Source organism: Lithobates pipiens, unplaced genomic scaffold (assembly GCF_037356315.1).
Source record: "Lithobates pipiens isolate NorthernLeopardFrog02 unplaced genomic scaffold, aLitPip1_a1.2 Scaffold_22, whole genome shotgun sequence".
In the NCBI taxonomy this organism is placed as follows: domain Eukaryota; kingdom Metazoa; phylum Chordata; class Amphibia; order Anura; family Ranidae; genus Lithobates; species Lithobates pipiens.
The window spans coordinates 312,589,729-312,610,183 of NW_027507784.1; the positions used below are offsets into that span (position 1 = coordinate 312,589,729).

General features: G+C 42.6%; 1 protein-coding gene across 1 annotated transcript in view; it reads left to right on the plus strand.

Annotated features, from left to right (window-relative positions):
- CHTF18 (chromosome transmission fidelity factor 18) overlaps positions 1-20,455 on the plus strand; it is a 117,510-nt gene that overhangs the window by 31,652 nt on the left and 65,403 nt on the right. The window contains exons 9-12 of the mRNA XM_077449400.1: positions 1,378-1,475; positions 5,929-6,052; positions 11,977-12,119; positions 14,208-14,301. Coding sequence (XP_077305526.1) covers positions 1,378-1,475; positions 5,929-6,052; positions 11,977-12,119; positions 14,208-14,301 — 459 coding nt within the window. The remainder of the gene's footprint in view (positions 1-1,377; positions 1,476-5,928; positions 6,053-11,976; positions 12,120-14,207; positions 14,302-20,455) is intronic.

A 20,455-nucleotide genomic window follows, 5' to 3' on the forward strand; every position in this document is an offset into this window, starting at 1 on the left:
GTCCAATGTTTACATAGAAGGCATAAGCTACTGACATCATGAGGAGCCCTTGTTTACTTAACCCCAGCCGCAGTTTGGTTTTCTTTTTTCTTTTCGGTTTCCCTTTTCTGCCCCTTACTCTACGATCTGCCTCTGTTCTTTTCTTTTCTCTTTCATCTGAATACATCCTCCTTCTTTACCCCCCCACTTTCAGGACAAGTCAAAAATACTAAATGTACTAAATACTAAATTGCTCTGGCAGCAGACTTGATAAAACAGTTTTATCTTCAGGACACTCACTTGCATCCCCTTTGGCTGACACCCGTCCACTGAATCTACTAGCTGAAGGGATGGCCCTCGCAGGACAGGCCCCATGACACAGATCTGTACTTACAGCAGGCAGAAACAGATCCTTCCTGGCGTATCTCCCTTCTAGTCGGCTCTGCAGGACATCTGGGTTGCAGCTTTACTCGGATTCAGGCCCTCGGGTCAACCACCTGAGGCCGCGCGTCAGCCTGTACAGAGGAGGGGCAGCCACACCCTCCCTTTGGGACCCCGCTCTCCAGCCAAAGACCCTGAGCACATGTGCCCTTGGCATATATACAGTCACTCAGCAAGCACTAAGGCACTTTCCTCTGCCAGGGGCAATGGCTGTAACTATGCCTGTGCTCTCACTTGTCAGGTTTCCTCATCCACTGTCCAATAAGCCCCGTCCTATTGGACCAGTGTGAAACATTTAGACAACATAAGCAGCATCTGAGCACCATGAGCAGACCCTACCAATGGATCGTTGGTAGGCAGAGAGCATCTAACTTTACCTGGCAGCCTTCCTGGTAAACAGAAAGACCCAAAAACTAAACTCTCTTCCAGCACCTACCTAAGAGGGAGCTACCGAAGGATCTCCTCTTGTGTGAGAGGACTGACTACCTTGCGTTCAATCTTTGCCTACTAGCATTTTTGTTTTTTATTCCTATTATAAGTAGTTAATAGAACGGGAACACTGTCTGTCTGCGTTCATCTACAGTTGTAACAATGTTTCTATTTATAAGTCAGACTTCTGAAATGTACCAGTGTCAGATCGATGCAGGTGATAATTCCAATATACGGAACTACTGTCTATCTCCATGTTATGTAAGGCCTTGCTTCATTTCATGAAAATAAAATATATAAAAAGAACTCCCCCTTCATTGGGGCTTGTATGCTGGCAGTGTACCAACAATGCAGATATGAGATCTGGGTCGCCAGAATAAAATCTGACAGACCTAACTCAAGCGATGTTAGTGCATCGATCTCCCCCACTGTGACTTTGTGTTCTGAGAGAGGCTACTAATGCAGGCTTATATTGATATCTAATGTATATTGTTTAGTTTCTTAAATATTCAATACATTTCTTCCAAGGTTGCATTGCTTACTGGTCCCCCTGGTCTCGGGAAAACGACCCTGGCTCATGTTATAGCAAGGCATGCTGGGTACAATGTTGTCGAAATGAATGCCAGGTGAGTGTTTATAATGCTATGAGATTATAAAGGAAATGTAAGAAGTTAAAATTACTTTTTAATTGCTCCTACTTTTTCCAGGTATTCTGTTCAGGTATTGGGTTTTTCTGTCTTCATTAACCTAAGCAGTTAACTTTTTTTTTTTTTGTCTATTTTTTTTTCCATATAAATAGAGCTTTCTTTTAGTGTTATTTGATCACCTCTGGGGTTTTTTATTTTTTGCGCTATAAATGAAAAAAGACAGAAAATTTTGAAAAAAAAAACAAAAAACATTTTTCTAAGTTTCTGTAAATAAAATTTTGCAAATTATTATTTTTATTTTTTTTCATAAACTTTGGCCACAATTTATACTGCTACATATCTTTGGTAAAAATAACCCAAATTTGTGGATATTTGGTCTTTGTGAAAGTTGGAGAGTCTACAAGCTGTGGTGCAAATCATAAAAAAATTGATCACACCTGATGTACTCACCCCCTATCTCATTTCTTGTCACCAGAACTAGCCAGAAAAGTACAAATACCCCATAAATGGCCCTTTTTTTTTTTTTTTTTTTTTTTAAAGGTGATATTCCAAGGTATTTAGTAAGAGGCATTGTGAGCTTTTTGATGTAATTTTTTCCCACAATTCTTTGCAAAATTAAGATTTTTTTTTTTTCCCCCAACAAAATTGTCATTGTAATGGGTTATTTCTCTCACATGGCATGTGTATACCACAAATGACACCATTTGTGGTATACACAAATGGGGTGTCGAGTATTACGATATCACGCGTGGGACTTTTTCCACAGCCTGGCCACATAGAGAGTCCCAACATGCAGGGAGCAACGTCACGTGTTCTAGGAGCAAAAATTACACATCTAACTTGTTGACTACCTATTAAACTTTTGAAGGCCCTTTAGCACCCGGGGCAATGACATGTGGCACTGATGACACTGATGTAGCAATGACACGTGGCACTTAAATGTGGTGCTGACACTGGCAGTGGGGACAGGTAGCAGTGACGTGTACTGTGGGCACTTTATTTTAATTATTTTTTTTTTCACTCACGCAGCCGTTGGTCTCTCCCTCCTCACACACTGTCTGTGTGAGGAGGGAGAGCCGGCGATGAGAGATGATCTCATATGTTTACATCTCACTGATCGCGGCGATACCTCACAAGTGGTTTGACTACCGTTTTCATATATGGGCGCTACTCACATATGTGTTCGCTTCTGCGCGCGAGCTCGACAGGACGGAAAAAAAATGTTTTCTTTATTTTTACACAGTCTGTGTGTTTTTTTTTTTTTTTTTTTTTTTTTTTTTTTAAGGATCATTTTTATTCCTATTACAAGGAATGTAAACATCCTTTTAAAAAAAAAAAAAAAAAAAAAAAATCATGACGGGTCCTCTTAAATATGAGATCTGGCGTCAAAAAGTCCTCAGATCTCATGTTTGGACTTAAATGCAATAAAAAAAAGTCATTTGAAAAAAATGTGCTTTTTAAGAGGTAATGACGTTTTGATGTCGCTTCTGCCCTGCTATGGTAGAGACGAGTGGGGGCTATCTTCCCCTCACTTGTCTCCATACCCAGCAATGTGAAGGAACCAATCACCTCCGCTGCTACCGACGGCTCCAGTAAGCGGCGGAGGGTGCGGGAGGGGGGTGGCACCTTTCCCGCCGCCGATAACGGTGGTCTCGTGGCAAACCCGCCGCAGAGACCACCATTATCGTACACATGACTGGCGCCTGAAGAGATGGATTTCTCGGTTGTGGCGGCAGCTGCTGCCGTTACCAAGATATCCCTCTTCAAAAAATGGACGTACATCGCCATGCACCCGTCATAAAGTGGTTAAAGCGAATAACGGCGTTTACCAGATACGGTGGATCTCAAATTATAGAGCAAACGAGCACACACAGGAAGCATGAAGCTGGCCATACACCATGCAATTTCCTTATTCTATTTCCTTTAGATTTACCTTCAACTGTGTAGTACAAGGGCCTGCCTGATTGCACACGAACTGAAAGTGTTCAGATTTGACCTCATATTATATGGTTTTGGTAAATCTAAAGGAAATCTATAGAAGAAAATTGTATAATGTATGACCACCCTTACTCGGCAGAAGATCAGCTGTTTCCAAGCTCAGCAATAGCGGGATCCATCCTTCCTCTCTCTGCTCAGCACTGCTACGATGTTCCTTACTGGGTTTTCCAGGTTCGGTACCACCTAGTCAAAAATGTATATGACATTTCCTGGATTTGTCAACTTGCAGATGTATGGTATGTAGATTCAACAAGGTTTTTAATTTGGGTTAAAATAAAGCTATGATTTAATTCGCTTTCCCATTCTCTCATGTAGTATAATACTGTGTTTTTCTTGGTCCCAAGCACTAGTGTGTGCATTTGTGATAATAGGTGGCCATTCCTAATCATCTTCACACATCTAGATTCAATATAGTAAGCGTATTCAAGGATCTTATCATGGTTTTAATCTTATTGAAAACATATAACAATTGATGATACCTCCATTCGGCCATTGGTATTGGTCCTAGCTTCTGCACCAGTTCCGCTAAGGGCAATAGCGTTCCATGCGGGGTCAATTTGCCCCATGACTTCATCTTTCCCACATGACCCCATTGATCTCTCTCCTTCCCCCCGGCAAAAACCATGGGAACCCTTCCAACGGGGTCAGGGGAGATACCCGGAGGGCATAATCTCCTGATTGATTGAGTTTGTCCCAAATCTTTTATTTTGAGTTAATGGTGACGTCCATTTTGAGAGCCCCCTATTCAACTTTGGAATCCAGGGTAGTCCTGTCAGTCTCCTTCCTGCCATTTTGTTCTAGCGTTACCCAAATTTTATTGGGTTGGTCGTGGTGCCAATTTAAGATAAGTACTAAGGCCATTACCCTATAGTATGACCTGACATCGGGTAGTCCCATACCACCTTCCAGCCTCCCTTTGCATAGAATATGATACGCAAGACTTGGTCGTTTTATTATTCCATGCAAAGCAAACAAAAGCATGTGTTAACAGGCACATCTGGAGACGCATGTGTGAACAGGCGCATAAAATAAATCATTCAAAGCGGAACTAATTCCTCCTATCCTTTTCAATCAAGAACGCTGCCATCTTGGCCTCTGTTCAATCTGTAACTGCCATGGCGCTGCACATGTGATCAGTTATGACTCCAGCCATTGGATGGTTTGACAGTTTGGTTGTGGGCATGTGACAGTTACATTCCTGGCATGCCGGGAATGCTGATTTTTGAAAACATTAAATAGATGTTTGAGGTTTAGTTCCACTTTATCACTGGCAGGGCTTCTTACAATGGTCAGCTTTTATTCATTCTTGTAAAATAATTTATCCCAAGAGGAAATAATAAACTTTTTTTTGCTGTAGCTTTAAAAAAAAAAAAAGTGTTAGCTGGAGTTTGGCTTTAATTTGTTAGTCCATACACACCTGAGCACACTACAGTGACACCTGCTGCACTGCGGGGTTTTTTTTGCGTATTTTTGGAGCAGCACTATTTGAATGGAACTCTCTCCGCTCCAAAAACAGACCAAAGAAGCTCATGTACCAAATTTTGACACAGCCAGGTGCATTTGGCATTGTGTTTTTTGCCAAATTTTTTATGTTTTGTCACACTACAATCACGGTACAAGGGCACCAAGTTCAGGGTGCCATTAAGAAATAATGGCACCACAAACGCATCCAGCGGTTTTCTGTGATTCTGGAATTCGCTGGCTTCCATGATTGCAAAACGCTCAGGTGTGAATGAGCCTTACACTACCCTTTCCCCAGACTGACAGTGCTGCCGTCCAAAGGTGTCTCTATTGATCCTCCATCCAGATTGGAGATGCAGAGTGTGTTGCTGGCTGGATCACTGGTGGAAATCAAGAAAGAGCCACCCCCCTCCGGAGAGTGCATGTGATCAGCACAGGGCCAATCGGCACAGTTCAGACAGGTCAGGGGTCTTGCCCTCTCATTGGACAGTTAGAAAACTCCTCCTACAAGCTTTAACCAGTCCATGGCTGGACACTGATGGGTCACAAGACTGCTATATACTGCTGATTAGAAAAGGTATTTGGCAGTTTATATTTACTAAAAAATAATTGCATTTCCATGTTCTGTGTACTACGGAAGACCAGATATACTGAATACAGGGTCCTGGGTTTAGTAACACTATAATGATTGGTAAGCTGAAAAATGTTTTTGTCTTGGGGGTGGTAATACTGCTGCTTTAAATGTATTTTTAATGCAGCTTTTGTAAGTGAATCTCCTTCAATATCCATTCCTGTAATCTCTAGTATAGCACTACTCATACTGTAGAGGGAGCATTAGTACTGTAAGCCAATCCAGGTGCTGACAGAGAAAATAGTGTTTGCTTATGTGGTGCAGTTTCAGCAACAGCTGAACATTCCTGCATGTATGCAGGTGACCAGAAAGGTAACTTTTTGTTCTGTTTTAATTTACCAGTGATGACCGCAGTCCGGACGTCTTCAAGACACGTATAGAAGCCGCTACTCAAATGAAGTCTGTCCTGGGAATGGATGAGCGACCCAACTGCCTGATTATCGATGAAATTGATGGTGCACCCACTGTAAGTATAGGGAGAGTGGCCTCATGTTTAAAAAAAGCCGTAAGATCTAGTTTGCTGTCGGTGTTTAAAATGGAACTCTTGTCAAAATTTTAGTTTGCTTGAAGTGTGGAAGGCTTAGAACCACTGTCAGGTTCTTAAGTGTGTTCCCATTGGAAGATTTCTCTTTTACATCCTGTTTCAGAAGCACGAATTAGCAATGAATGCGTACCTTTTTTCTGTTCACCTCAAAACGATTGTTTTTTGTTTTTCTGTCTTGGAAACATTGATCACAAGAACTAGTGAATAAGACCACAATGAAAACCTGACTTGAGGTTCTAACACTTCCCTACTCTATCTTAACCACTTAAAGTGGAAGTAAACCCTCCTATCATTTTCAGCCAAGGAAGCTGCCGTCTTGACCTCTGTTTAATCTTCAACTGCCATATTGTTGCACATGTGATCAGTTATGACACCAGCCATTGGATGGTTTAACAGTTTGTTTGAGAGCACAACCAATGTGACAGTTACATTCCTGGCATGCCGGGAATGTAACTGTTTTTTGAAACTGTTAATTTAATGGGTTTACTTCCAATTTAAGCTCCGGACCATTTTGCAGGCCATAGGCCAGAGCACTTTTTGCGATTTGGCACTGCATCACTTTCACTGACAATTGCGCGGTCGTGTATCGTGGCTCCCAAACAAAATTGACGTCCTTTTTTTTTTTTTCCACAAATAGAGATTCCTTTTGGTGGTATCTTTTGCGCTAAAAACAGAAAATTTACAATTTTGAAACGCATTATTTTTTTACATTTTCCTGTAATATCCCTCAAAAATATATAAAAAAAACATTTTTTTTCCTCAGTTTAGGCCGATACGTATTCTTTACATATTTTGGTAAAGAAAATTGCAATAAGCATATGTTGATTGGTTTGTGCAAAAGTTATAGCGTTTACAAAATAGGAGAGTTTTATGGCATTTTTATATTTTTATTTTTATTTTACTAGTAATGGCGGTGATCAACAATTTTTATCATGACTGCGACATTATGGCGGACACAGACATTTTTGACACATTTTTGGGACCATTGTCATTTATACAGCAATCAGTGCTATACAAATGCACTGATTCCTGTGTAAATGACACTGGCAGTGAAGGGGTTAAGGCCTAGGTGGCAGTGTAGTGGTTAAGTGAGCCCTGGGGAGTGTTTCTAACTGTGGGGTGGAGGGGCTGTGTATGACACATCACTGATCTCTGCTCCGATCACAGGGAGCAGAGATCAGTGACACTGTCACTAGGCAGAGCGGGGAGATGCTTGTTTACATTAGCATCTCCCCGTTCTTCCTCCCCATGAGACGATTGCGGGTATCCCCGCGGCGATAGTCCGCGGGACCCACGATCGGACTCACGGAGGTCCTGATCGACGATTGCTGCGGGCGGTGCGCATGCGATGTCACGGCGGCAAATTTCTAGGGACGTACATGTACGCGTATTTGCCTGTCCATACTATTCTGCCGACGTATATCGGCGTGTGCCAGTCGGCATATGGTTAAGCCCCATACACACTATCAGATTTTCTGCTGTTTTTTTGTCTTCAGATTTACCAGGACCATATAATATGAGGTAAAACCTTAAAAGTTTCAATTTGTATGCAATGGGGCATGCCCTTGTATTACATGGTTTTGGTAAATCTCAAGACAAAAATCAGCAGAAAAACTTATAGTGTGTATGGGGCTTTAGACTCGTACATCTTTGGCTCGATTTCCTTTTTAGCTGTCCTCCATACTGCACAGGCTCTCTGACCACTGCTTCTCCTAGCAAGCAATGTGTCAGCTTCCCACAGTGTTTATGCCTTCCAAGCTTTATTCTCAACATTGTTCTTTCCCAAGCAACACAGAACATTTCACACGGCTTCCTGCTGCTTGCTGGCCATAGATGGTTTAAATCTCAGCTGGGTTAGCAGGAACCGGGTGAAATTCAAATCATGTGTTGGCATGCTTAATATACCCTATAGCAGTGGTTCTCAACCCTGTCCTCAAGTACCCCCAACAGGCCATGTTTTGGGAATTTCTCTTAGAGAAAATAGCTGTGCAAAATACCAATCCATTGACTCCTAATTTATTTTATTTTTTTCCAAGGTGATTTAAAGCACCTGTGCAAGATAAAGGGAAAGCTGCAAACATGGCTTGTTGGCGGTACTTGAGGACAGGGTTGAGAAACTTATCTATAGGCCCCAGCTGGCCTAAGTCTGGCTCTCAATCCTCCAAACACACTCTCACTATGGTGTCTATTTATGAAGCCGTGAAAAAATGTCACCGATTCATTCTTCGGCATTCTCAGAGGAGATCTTTCTCCTCTGTTTGCCAGTTTATAAATCTTTGTAGATCGCTTTTCCTTCTGGAGGAGTGAAATGATCTACAAATGCTTCAAACAGTGGAGAACGGCCCCTGATACAAGAATCACGTGAGACTTTATGAGATTACAGCACCAGAAATTCACAGAAACACAGATGTCAGTTTATTAAGCAGTAATAAATGATCACTGCTCGGTACACAGACAGTGTGGTTAATGCTAATAACATAGTCCCTATAGAGATAGATATCTCTATCATCTCTATCATCTCTATCATCTCTATTATCTCTATCATCTCTATCTCTCTGAACAAGGTATAAGGAAGTTAATCTTCCTCAGTTCCCCCGGGATTCTCTTTCTTCACTCTCCGATTCTCCACCACTGAGCTGGTGAATCGGGAGGTGAATTCTGACTTGCGCTGACAGTGGAGAACGGCCCCTGATACAAGAATCACGTGAGACTTTATGAGATTACAGCACCAGAAATTCACAGAAACACAGATGTCAGTTTATTAAGCAGTAATAAATGATCACTGCTCGGTACACAGACAGTGTGGTTAATGCTAATAACATAGTCCCTATAGAGATAGATATCTCTATCATCTCTATCATCTCTATCATCTCTATCATCTCTATCATCTCTATTATCTCTATCATCTCTATCTCTCTGAACAAGGTATAAGGAAGTTAATCTTCCTCAGTTCCCCCGGGATTCTCTTTCTTCACTCTCCGATTCTCCACCACTGAGCTGGTGAATCGGGAGGTGAATTCTGACTTGCGCTGAGATTGACACAGAAACGGCCAGTTTATGAAGCTGCAATGAGGATTCTCAGTCTGCGGAGATCATCGGCAGGAGAACATGTTCAAACACGTTCTCCCCCGATTATCTCTGTTTTATAAACCGTTTATGGACTGTGATCAGTGGCGATCCTCGAGATCACCGTTGTTCACTGCTTCGTAAACCGACACCATAGTGTGCACAGGTTCAGATATACATTTCATGGTATAAAGGGAAATAAACACTTCTTCTCCAGCAGTATTGCAAACAAAGCTTCATTAAAGCGGAGGTCCACACTAAAGTGGAGCTTCCGCTCATTGGAACCCTCCCTCCGGCGCCACATTTGGCACCTTTCAGGGGGGAGGGGGGTGCAGGTACCTGTACAGTACAGGTATCTGCACCCACTTCCGGCGTAGATTCTGCAGAAGGTACGCCGCTTTCTGCAGAATCTACGCCCCTTTCCGAAGGTCCCCCGCTGCCTGCTGGGAAACACACGGATCCCAGAGACAGCGGGGACCATCCTTATTGCGCAGCGCGACTCGCGGATGAGCAGTAGGAAACCATGATTCCCATACCCAAGATGGCGGCGGCAGCACCCGAGAGACTATCGAGAGATCGGCTTCGGGTGCCGACATCGCGGGCGCGCTGGGCGGGTAAGTGTCATTTTAAAAGTCAGCAGCTGCAGTATTTGTAGCTGCTGGCTTTTAAAAAAAAAAGGCGGACTCCCGCTTTAATAAAATAAAATAAATACTTCTGTTCAAGTTGTCCGAATGACAGGCGCCTATCAGATGCGGTAACCAACAGGTAAACGGGGTCATCTCTGCATATGAGACTGATTTTATGAAAATTAGATCAGCTCTTAGGCTGTGTCTCTAGAGTGAGTTTAGAGACTTGCCAATCAGGCATGAAACTTTTAAACATATATAGTTTTGATCAGTGAACGAAATTGGACACAAAATGACAGTGACAGCCCAGGAAATGCTGTATATAGCAAAAAGAGTCACTCTAACAAAGTCCCACTGCAGTTTTGGAGTTTTTAGTGACCGTACTGAGAAGCTTGACTGTTTGAGTCAGCTTGGCTCTCGCAGTCCCTGGTGTGCAGAAAAATTTGAAACGTGCAGCATATCTGTACTGTTTTGTCTCCTGGCTGTCACAAGCAAGCACGCTTTAATATAGATGAAAGCTGGTGTTTCGTCACATATGGCGACCCATCACAGTTGGCTACCCGCTGGACTGCGCATGTGCGACGCTGCCGCATGCGTTCCACCCCTGAGTCCAAGTTCAAGCCCCACCATTCAAGTAGACATAGTTTGATTCATATTTATGCCAAGCGAAGCAAGGCCTTGCCCGAAGCGTGGCGAGCAGCCCTCTATTGGAACGCATATGGCAGTGTCGCACATGTGCACTCCAGCGAGTAGCAAAATGTGATGGGTAGTCAAATGTGACGTGACACTGGCACTACTTGGTACCATGACACTCCCCTCCAGTAAAATGATGTGCAAGAATTGGGTATGCATTGTAAGAAAGTATTGCCTGCTAAAGTTAAAGTGGGGTTCCACTCCAAAAACTATTTTATCATATTTCAGCTTCATTAAAAACGATAAATAACATTTGGGGAGAAAGAGAGAGTTTTTTACTCACCTCTTTGCCTGTTGCTAGGGGGTCCCCCGTAATCTGCCTCCTTACTCACCTCGGCTCTTTACGTCCCTTCCTTCGGCGCCGGAAGTAAGATCACCTCTCACTCCCCAACCCATACACCACACCCTCCCCCCCGACAATCATCTGGGACACATCACAGGTCCCAGATGATTGCACGGCCAGTCACGGCGCCCGGCTCGCGCATGTGCAGTGGGTGTCCGGCTGAGACCATAGCCCGGTGCCCACAGTTACAATGCTGCTGAGCGGAGGGGGAGACGAGTGGGGCTTCGATCCCCCGCATTGCTGGACCCTGGGACAGGTAAGTGTCTGATTTATTAAGTCAGCCGCTGCAGTATTTCTAGCTGCCGTATTTTTTTTTTTTTTTTTTTTTTTTTTAATCATCTTGATGCATTAAGCTGCCCGGGACTTAAGTTAATAAAGCAGGTAAGTATAACATCTTTGTGTGGTTGTTTTTTTTTTTTTTATTAAATTTTTTAAACAAGACTTTACAATCACTTTAAAGTAAAACTATAGGCAAAACTTTTATTTATTTTTTCCATTTTGCATAGAGTATGGGAGGGTTATAACCCCTGTCAGATTTATTTTTGCCATCTGTGTCACATTGCGAAAATTTCCCATCACTTCCTGCCCCATAGCCAAATAGGAAGTGAGAGAAAATCCCTGCAAATTAAGGGAACCTCTTGGGGATCCACCAGAACTAGTGTCCCCACTGGAAGATTCCCTGTCTATTACTTTTCTGGGGACAACCCCAAAATTTGAGATTTTGTTTTACTTTCACTTTCAATGATGATGGTAAACAGGATAAATGGAGAGGTTGAATCTCCCTAACGGGGGCACAGACTGCAATAAGAACTTATGTTCCCCTCTCTCCAAAACGGGAGAAAAAAAGTTTGCATATAGTTTATACTTTAAAACTACTGGAAGATGCACCCCCCCCCCCCCCCCCTCCTCATTCTTCATATCCCCGAAGAGCAGCCATGACTATAACAATCAGTAATTCAGTTTTGGGCTTTCTGGAGGAGATCCTGTGCATGCCGTAGACTACACAAAAATGTACAGTAGAACATATTACATCAAATTTTCAAATGTATAAGATTTTTTTTTTTTCTGAAGATGTTAATTGCATTATTGGGTTTATTAATCTTTGAATGTTTTTGTAGATATCCATTAACATGCTGCTCAGCTTAGTAAACAGAAAAGATGGGAAAGAGGCAGACTCTGTTACTGAACTTGCAGCAACAAAGAAGAAAAAGAAGGAAGGTGGTTTGCTGCTTAGACCCATCATCTGTATTTGCAATGACCAGTAAGTCCTAATCTCAATTGTTTACATTCATGTGATAAAATGGCTCCTTTTGTGTGGTGATACACCGATCAGCCATAACTTTATGGACCACAAACGGGTTGAGCGAACCACAGCAAGTAACCATGTCGTCCCTGAAGTTTTGTTGAAAGCAGTAAAAATGGGTATTGCAGTTTGTAGTTTATTGGGCTGTGTAGCCACAGGTTCAGGATGCCCATGCCGAACAGTGTCCACAGCTAAAAGTACCTACAATGGGCATCAGAACTGGACTATGGAGCAATGGAAGTTGGCTTGGTGTTACGTTTTATTTTATTTTTATTTTTTTTTTATTTATTTTTTTCTGGCACATAATGTGGATGGTCGGGTATGTGTGCCTCACTTACCAGGAAAAAAGATGGCACCAGGCTGCAGTATGGGAAGAAGGCAAGCCAGCAGGGGCAGTGTGAAGCTATAGGCAATGTTCTGCTGGGAAACATTGGGTCCTGCCATTCATGTGGATGTTATTTTGATATGCGACACCTAAAAATTGATGCTGACCAAGTACCCACCTTAATGGAAATTGTATTCCCTGATGGCAGTGGCCTCTTTCAGCAGGATATGTGTGCTGTGCCACACTGCAAATATAGGTCAGGAATGGTTTGAGGAATACAATAATGAGTTTGATGTGTTGGCTTGGCCTCCAAATTCTCCAGATCTCAGTCCAAACTAACATTTGTGGGATGTGCTGGAAAATCAAGTCCGTTCCATGGGTGACCCCCACATTGTAACTTACAGGATCTGCTACTGACAGCTCGATGCCACATACCACAGCATACCTTCACAGGTCTAGTGGAGTCCATGCCTTGATGGGTGAGGGCTGTTGGTGGCAAAAGGGGGACCTATACAATGTTGGGTGGGTGGTCATAAAGTTATGGCTGATGGATTTATATCTGGTTAGGTGCAAAGACAGGTAGTTTCGAATGCGATGACATATGACGGAACTAGAAAAGGAGGTTCAATGATCAGTAGCCAATAGCTGTCTTTGTGTCTTATTTGGTCCGTCGGACTTGCATACAGACGACCGGTTTCCTGATGGAAATTCCGTCAGATGTAAAACATGTTCTATTTCTAGGTCTGTCAGAATTTTTGAAGAAAAAAGTCAGATGAAGCCCACACACGATCGGATTATCCGATGAAATGCTTGTGTCTGACCATTTCTGCCAGAAAGTCCGGTCCTGTGTACGCGGCATTAGAGAAGGAGTTGTAAAGGCAGAAGCTTTTTTTTTTTTGTTTCTTTTTCCTTAATGTATTCCATGCATTAAGATAAAAAAAAAACTGTGTGTAGCAGCCCCCTAATACTTACCTGAGTCCATCCCTAGCCAGAGATTTTGCACGAGAGACTTGGCTGAGACAGCAGTGAAGCGCCATTGGCACCCGCTGCTGGCAATCAGTCTGTGAGCCAATGAGTAGATAGAGGGGGCGTGGCCAGACCATGGCTCCGTCTGAATGGACCAGGGAGCTGTGGCTGGGCTCGGGTGCCCCTATAGCAAGCTGCTTGCTGTGGGGGCACGCAACAGGAGAGAGGGGCCAGGATTACCGAAGAGGAGAATCCAGGCTGCCATGTGCAAAACCAACTTCACAAAATGAGTAAGTACAACATGTTAATTTTTAACAAAAAAATAAATACTGAGACTTTAGTATCACTTTATTGTCCCAAAAATAGATATGCAATGAGGGGATTTATTTTGAGGATCTTGCTTTCCTCCTACCAATGCTTCTTTAATATGATTCCACCCAATTATCAGATCACCAGTCATCAGGAAGGGAGGGCAGCTTTGGTATGAGGAATTAAAGCCTGGTCTCTACAAAGATGTCCACCACACGGGCACAGTGCAAAACGAGACGCAGTAATCGATAATGGGGGGAAACAATCAGTTTCGGGAACCCTACGGCATATCCCAGCACCTAGTCCTTTGCCCTTGTTTTGGGGGGGGGGGGTATTTGTTTTGTTTTTTAGTACCCCAACTCCATAATTAAGGCTTTTGCCCCTCTGCTGTTTTAGCTTGTGTGAATCCTCGCCAACTCAGTGTGACCCTTTTCTCTCCTGTACAGGTACGTCCCATCACTGCGACAGCTGAGGCAGCAAGCCTTCTTGTTAAATTTCCCTCAAACATTGCCTTCCAGGCTGGTACAAAGGTTATATGAGGTCAGTGAAAACTGGGTTGGAAATATCCTTCTATCTATAGTCAAAGTGGAATCCCCTAATTACCCTGTGAAAGAAAGATGCTTATACTTACCTATTCTCAGTGTGCTCTGGTCCAGTCACGTGGTCGTCTTCTAGTGGCGGCTTCAGGGGAGGGACACTGGAGAGCCCCCATACATAGCAAGCCTGTTTCAGCTGCTGTTGGAAATCCCTCCTCTCCCCTGAATCCGGCCATCATGTGACCGGACCGGAGCACCCGCAGAATAGGTTTTTGATATAAACCTGTTCCTTTTAGGGTATTTAGAAGGAGGGTGAGGTTTAACCATCTCAATACCTTCAGGTCAATCAGCGATGTAACACTTGAATGACAATTGTGTGGTCATGTAACACGCTGCCCACATGGAATTTTGACACAATAGCTTTCTTTTAGTGAAATGTATTCATCGCTGTTTGTTTTTTTTTTTCCCCAATTGAGAAAAAAAAAATTTTTCAAAATGTTTAGTCTTTTTTGGTTTATTTCTGTTTTATAACATTTTGCAAATAATTTTTTTTTTTTCCTGCTACATTTCTTTGGTGAGAATTGACCTAAATCAGTGTATCTTTAGTCTGCAGGAAAGTTCACAAGCTAGTGTGTGTGTATGTGTGTGTATGTATGTATGTATGTGTGTATATGTATGTATGTATGTATGTATGTATGTATGTATGTATGTATATATATATATATATATATATATATATATATATATATATATATATATATATATATATATATATATATATATATATATATATATATATATATATAATATATATATATTCTCTCTTAAAATCGGGTCAATGCTGATGTACTGACGGCCTTTCCCAGTTTTGATGTTGTTTTTTGGTACCATTTTTGTAAAAAAAAAAAAAAAATGTTTATATATATATATATATATATATATATATATATAATATTATTATTAATATATATATAATATTATTATTAATATATATATATATATATATATATATATATATATATATATATATATATATATATATATATATATATAATAATTTTTTTTTTTTTTTTTTTTTTTTTTACTACATACTCACCAGTGCAGTATAGCATCATAAAATGGGTGTGATGGTGATCAAAGATGCTGACAGGAGGAGATTGGGTTTTTTTTTTTTTTTTTTTTTATCTGCTATGATTGATTATAACAGTAAAACCCATTTTTACTGAATAAAATGGATTCATGGAGTGTGTATTGTGATTAGCTGTAATTAGCCACAGCTAATTACATGGTACAGATGAGCTTTGGCTCTGTCTGTACTATGTGATCAACATAGTGGTACACAATGAATGGTATGAATGAAAGCCATTCATATAGCGTACAATTGTCATGTGACCTGCTGTGATTTGGCACAGCGATCACATGGTACCGGGAGCAGGCCAGTGCACTTTTCTATCGTCAGTGTACACAGCTGTGACAGATTGCACCGGAGTGCAGCCCGTGGGATGATGTCATGTGACATCCTCCCAGAATAACAGAGCTCTCATCCAGCTGTTATTTTACAATAGGCTGGGCGGGAAGGGGTTAAGCATAGTTGGGCAATAGCCTGGAATTTCACTTTACAAATAGTTTGAAAAAATAGTGTGCAAGATTCCACCAGCTTTATTGTATTGAATATTTTAGTTAACTTGTGGCCACAATAAACAAAAGCAACTGATGCATATTACAGTCCTTAAATCTAAGAACCCGCATTTGCCTTTTTGAAGTCTATGTAAACCTCTACAACGAAGCTTGGGCACCGTAGTGTATATATTTAAAACCTGAAAAACATGAGGCCAGCCAATGCTGTATTCTGCAAAAACCTCTAACCAAAGGACTTTTAAATAAAAACAAAAAAAACTGTTCTTAATGAATAGATGTCCTTTGGAAATATTAGGGCTTATCAGGTCCGAACAAACCCTAATTGGCAATTGCATTGAAAGTGTGCTGCAACATTAGGTGTAAAGGGGGCCAATGATCAGACTGTGTGCTTTATATGCTTCCTTTATAGACTTCCCAGCATGCATGTGAGGATTTTTATCCTGAGTGGAGTCCTCCTTTAATATCATGTGCGGATTATGATGCGTCTCATTAAGCTGCAGTTGCTGTTTTACCTGTTTTATTTGTTGGTACAGTTTAATTGTGCTTAAAGAGTAAGTATATTGCTTTTTTTTTTTTCCTTGTCAAGCAATAGATATAGAAATTAGTCCAAAACGAGCATTATATGTACAGAGTTAGTCTTCTGTCTCTTCCGGGTATCATCCGCCATTCTTCCTCCTGTATGCTGAAGCGGACATCATTTCTGCCCTTAGTTCGTTTCCCTGCCGAAATCTCGAGCATGCGCCGTAGCGTCATAGCCAAGCCTCCAGCTCAATTGCTGTTACTACGGCAACAGAGGCATCTCAATGAGGGAAGGAGAGGGGGTCATGCTGCAGCATCGCGAGGCTTCGCTCTGTGCCGTTCTGAGGGTCAGATAATGACACGGCAGGCAGGGGAAGCTGAAACACATTGTGTGCCGTTAAAGAAGAAACCTAGTGCGCAAGCGCGGGCGACGTCACAGGACCGATAATCACGATTTGCATTGCAAAGAAAACCGAGCGCACTTTCACAGGCAGCGATCAGCTGCTTGTGCTATGCAGATTAGATTGATGGAAAGTTGTAGAGGAGGGTTTACAACCATTTTAACGAGCTTGTCCCAGGACTGGGCTGAATTTTTAGACCTATAAAAGGCATGGTGGGTGTCATTGGTGCTCTTCTGCTAAGGTTGCAGGTACAGGCAATGTCTGGGCCTTGTTCATTTAAGTGGCATACTGTCACGACTGCATGAACTGGTGGTATATCTAGGTTACAGGGAATCACTGGGGAGGCCTTTGCTAATGAACTGCTTGACTCTTTGTGTTGATCCTGCGAGCAGTAAATTATTCCTGCCAAGAAGCAGTGGTGCCCTCAATCATTTGCATGAAGAGGTAAAGTGATCCCAGTACAGAGTAAAGCACGTGAAGATCCAGTTAATGAAAACCTGGTGGGCCTTGTGTGTCTTAGTTAAAAGGAGAGTGACAGACGCATGCCCACCGGGTCAGCCTCACACATTCTAGCAGTGTAAGTCCTGTGCAAGGCAGTGTCTGACATGACCTGAGCTGTGATCCAAATTTTCATTCTTCCACTGTCAGGTTTGAAACTGGTCAGTTTAACACAGACAGTTCTAATTTCATGCACTTTTAAAGTGGTTGTACAGGTTTTCGCCCTAAAATAACATAACGTGTTATTTTAAATGTAATTATCAAAGAGTATTCACCCCAATTTCAAAAATTGTCACTCTGAACTTTTTCCATCCTTAAAGTGGAGTTCCACCCAAAAGTGGAACTTCTGCTCATCTGATTCCCCCCCCCCCCCCTCTGATGCCACAATTGGCACCTTTCATGGTAGAGGGGGGTGCAGATACCTGTATAATACAGGTATCAGCACCCACTTCCGGGAATAGACTCCCACGTGGGTCACGCCCCTTCCCACCCCCCGCTGTGGCATGGTGAACACAGGTCTCAGGACATAGCGGGGACCACTTTTGACGCGCAGCGCGATTTGCGCATGCGCAGTAGGGAACCGGGGAGTGAAGCACAACGCTTCACTTCCTGATTCCCTCAGAGATTGCTCGGCTTTAGCTACCAACATCACTGGACTCCAGAAAAGGTAAGTGTCCATTTATTAAAAGTCAGCAGCTGCAGTATTTGTAGCTGCTAGATTTTAATATTTTTTTTTTGTAGGTGGACTCCCTCTGTAACCACTCCAGCCCCGTAAGATTTGGCCGGTAAATGACCAGAGCGTTTTTGCGATTCGGCACTGTGTCGCTTTAACCTACAATTGTGCGGTTGTCAGACACTGTACCTAAACAAAATTTACGTCTTCCATCCCCCCCCCCCCACAAATAGAGCTTTCTTACGGTGCTAATTGATTGCCTCTGCAGTTTTTATTTTTTGCGCTATAAACAAAAAAGTGACAATTTTGAAAAACACTATACATTTATTATGCCTATAAAGTCCGACTTGGGTTTACTGTTCAGTATTCCCCTTTTGTATATCTCCCCTCTATTATGGATGTGGCTATGTGAGTGCGTTTCTTTTTTTTTTCTTTTCTTTTTTTTTAAAGCAAATTTTTTCTCAGTTTAGGCCGATATGTATTCTTCCTCTACATATTTTTGGTAATGAAAATCGCAATAAGCGTATATTGATTGGTTTGTGCAAAAGTTTTATAGTGTCAAAATTGGGGATAGAGCATTTTTATTCTTTTACTAGTAATGGTGGAGATCTGCGATTTTTATCGTGACTGTGACATTATGGTGGACACTTTTGACACGTTTTGGGACCATTGACAATTATACAGCGATCAGTGCTATAAAATGCATTGATTGCTGTAAAAATTTCACTGGCAGTGAAGGGGTTAACACTAGGGGGCGATCAAGGGGTTAACTGTGTTCCCTAGTGTGTGTTCTAACTGAAGGGGGGTGGGACTAGCTAGGGGAAGAGATAGATTGGTGTTCATACTTTGTATGAACACACGATCAGCCTCCTCTCCCCTCAGAGAACCGGGATCTCTGTGTTTACACACAGATGGTTCTCGCTGTGTCACGAGTGATCGCGGGAGCCCGGCAGTCATCGCGACCGCCAGGCACTCGCATCTGCTCCGGCGTAAGCAGTGGGCATGCACGTGCCCCTATTGGCCACTAATAGAAGCGACGTAACATGACGGCAATTCGCGCAGCCGAGCCATGTTGCAGCAGTAGAACTGCGGCGGCTGGTCGGCAAGCGGTTAAAGTGGAAGTTCAGGCAAAACCTAACTCTAAACCTAATCTATCTAACCCTGCAAAGTAAAAATTACTAAACTTGCCTATTCTGCAGCTGAACCGGTCCCAGCATCAGCTGTCAGCGGTGGCTTTGGTATGGAGGCACAAGCAGGAGAGGCTGCCGGCAAGGAAAGCCCCATAGTAAGTCTATGGGTGATGTCACTTCCCAGCCATTTCACATCTGTTGTCGGTCCTCACAGCTTCCGCCAATGCGAACTGAACCGGGTCGGCTTGCAGAATAGGTAAGTATAGCAATTTTTGCTTTACAGGGTTGGATTAGGTTTAGAATGTGCCAGAGAGCAGGTTTAGAGTGAGTTTGTTTTTGCCTGGATTTACACTTTAAATAATCAAAGTACGCAAACAATGTAATTAAAATCCACAGTTCATAAACTTGTGTAGAAAAAAAATTTGTGCTGTGTATTTTTTTTCTTCCAATCTTTCACCACACACAACCTGTGCACCTGAGGACCCTCTCCCTCTAGGGAGAAACTCACCAGAGCCTAATGCCACTCATTCTTATGACTGGCATAATTCGCTTTGTGTGAGCAATAAGGCAAATTCCTGGAAAACTTTAGTGCTGGGTCACCCCTTCCTCTGACTCATATTACTTATATGAAAATAAAGAAACCCTCTCCATTGGCACAGTAACCAGATCCTCAAGTATTTATCCAAAAAAGCCACTCATGTTAAAATCAATAATCGCGCTCATCTATAAGGTATAGTGGCGTCAGGTACTCAAGCTGTTGTCTCTTGATGTCTCACCACCTCTGCAACGATCAGGCACCACCACCCCATCACTTCTGGTTCCGGCTTTGACATCTGTTCTGATCATGGTGTAGCTATGCCTGGTATGTTTCTTCTACCAACTTCATCACAGCTTGCAGTGGCATTGCACAGGGCCCTTCCAAATCTCCTCGTCTGGGGTCCCTTGCTGGCGCTGTCTGTCCCTCCATGTCTCCATCTTCTCCCATAGCAAACCGATTGCTATGGTGGCAGACATTCGGGCTTGATCCCAAGTTGGGCCGTGCGACTCAGCCCTGCCGCCAACTCCCTCCTTATGGAATTTGACAGCAGCAGGAGCCAATGGTTCTGTGTTGTCTGTCGGTCCCTGTGTGAAGAGAGATAGGAGAGGGAAGACTGCAACTGGGCATAGCGCTGGATTGGTCCAAGAGTGATGTAAGGGGGCAGGGGGGCACAGCAAGTCCTTATAAATGTGTTTTTACCCCAACGCTGGAAATGCGTTAAGACTTTAGCTTAAAGCGTTACACACAACCATAAAATCAGT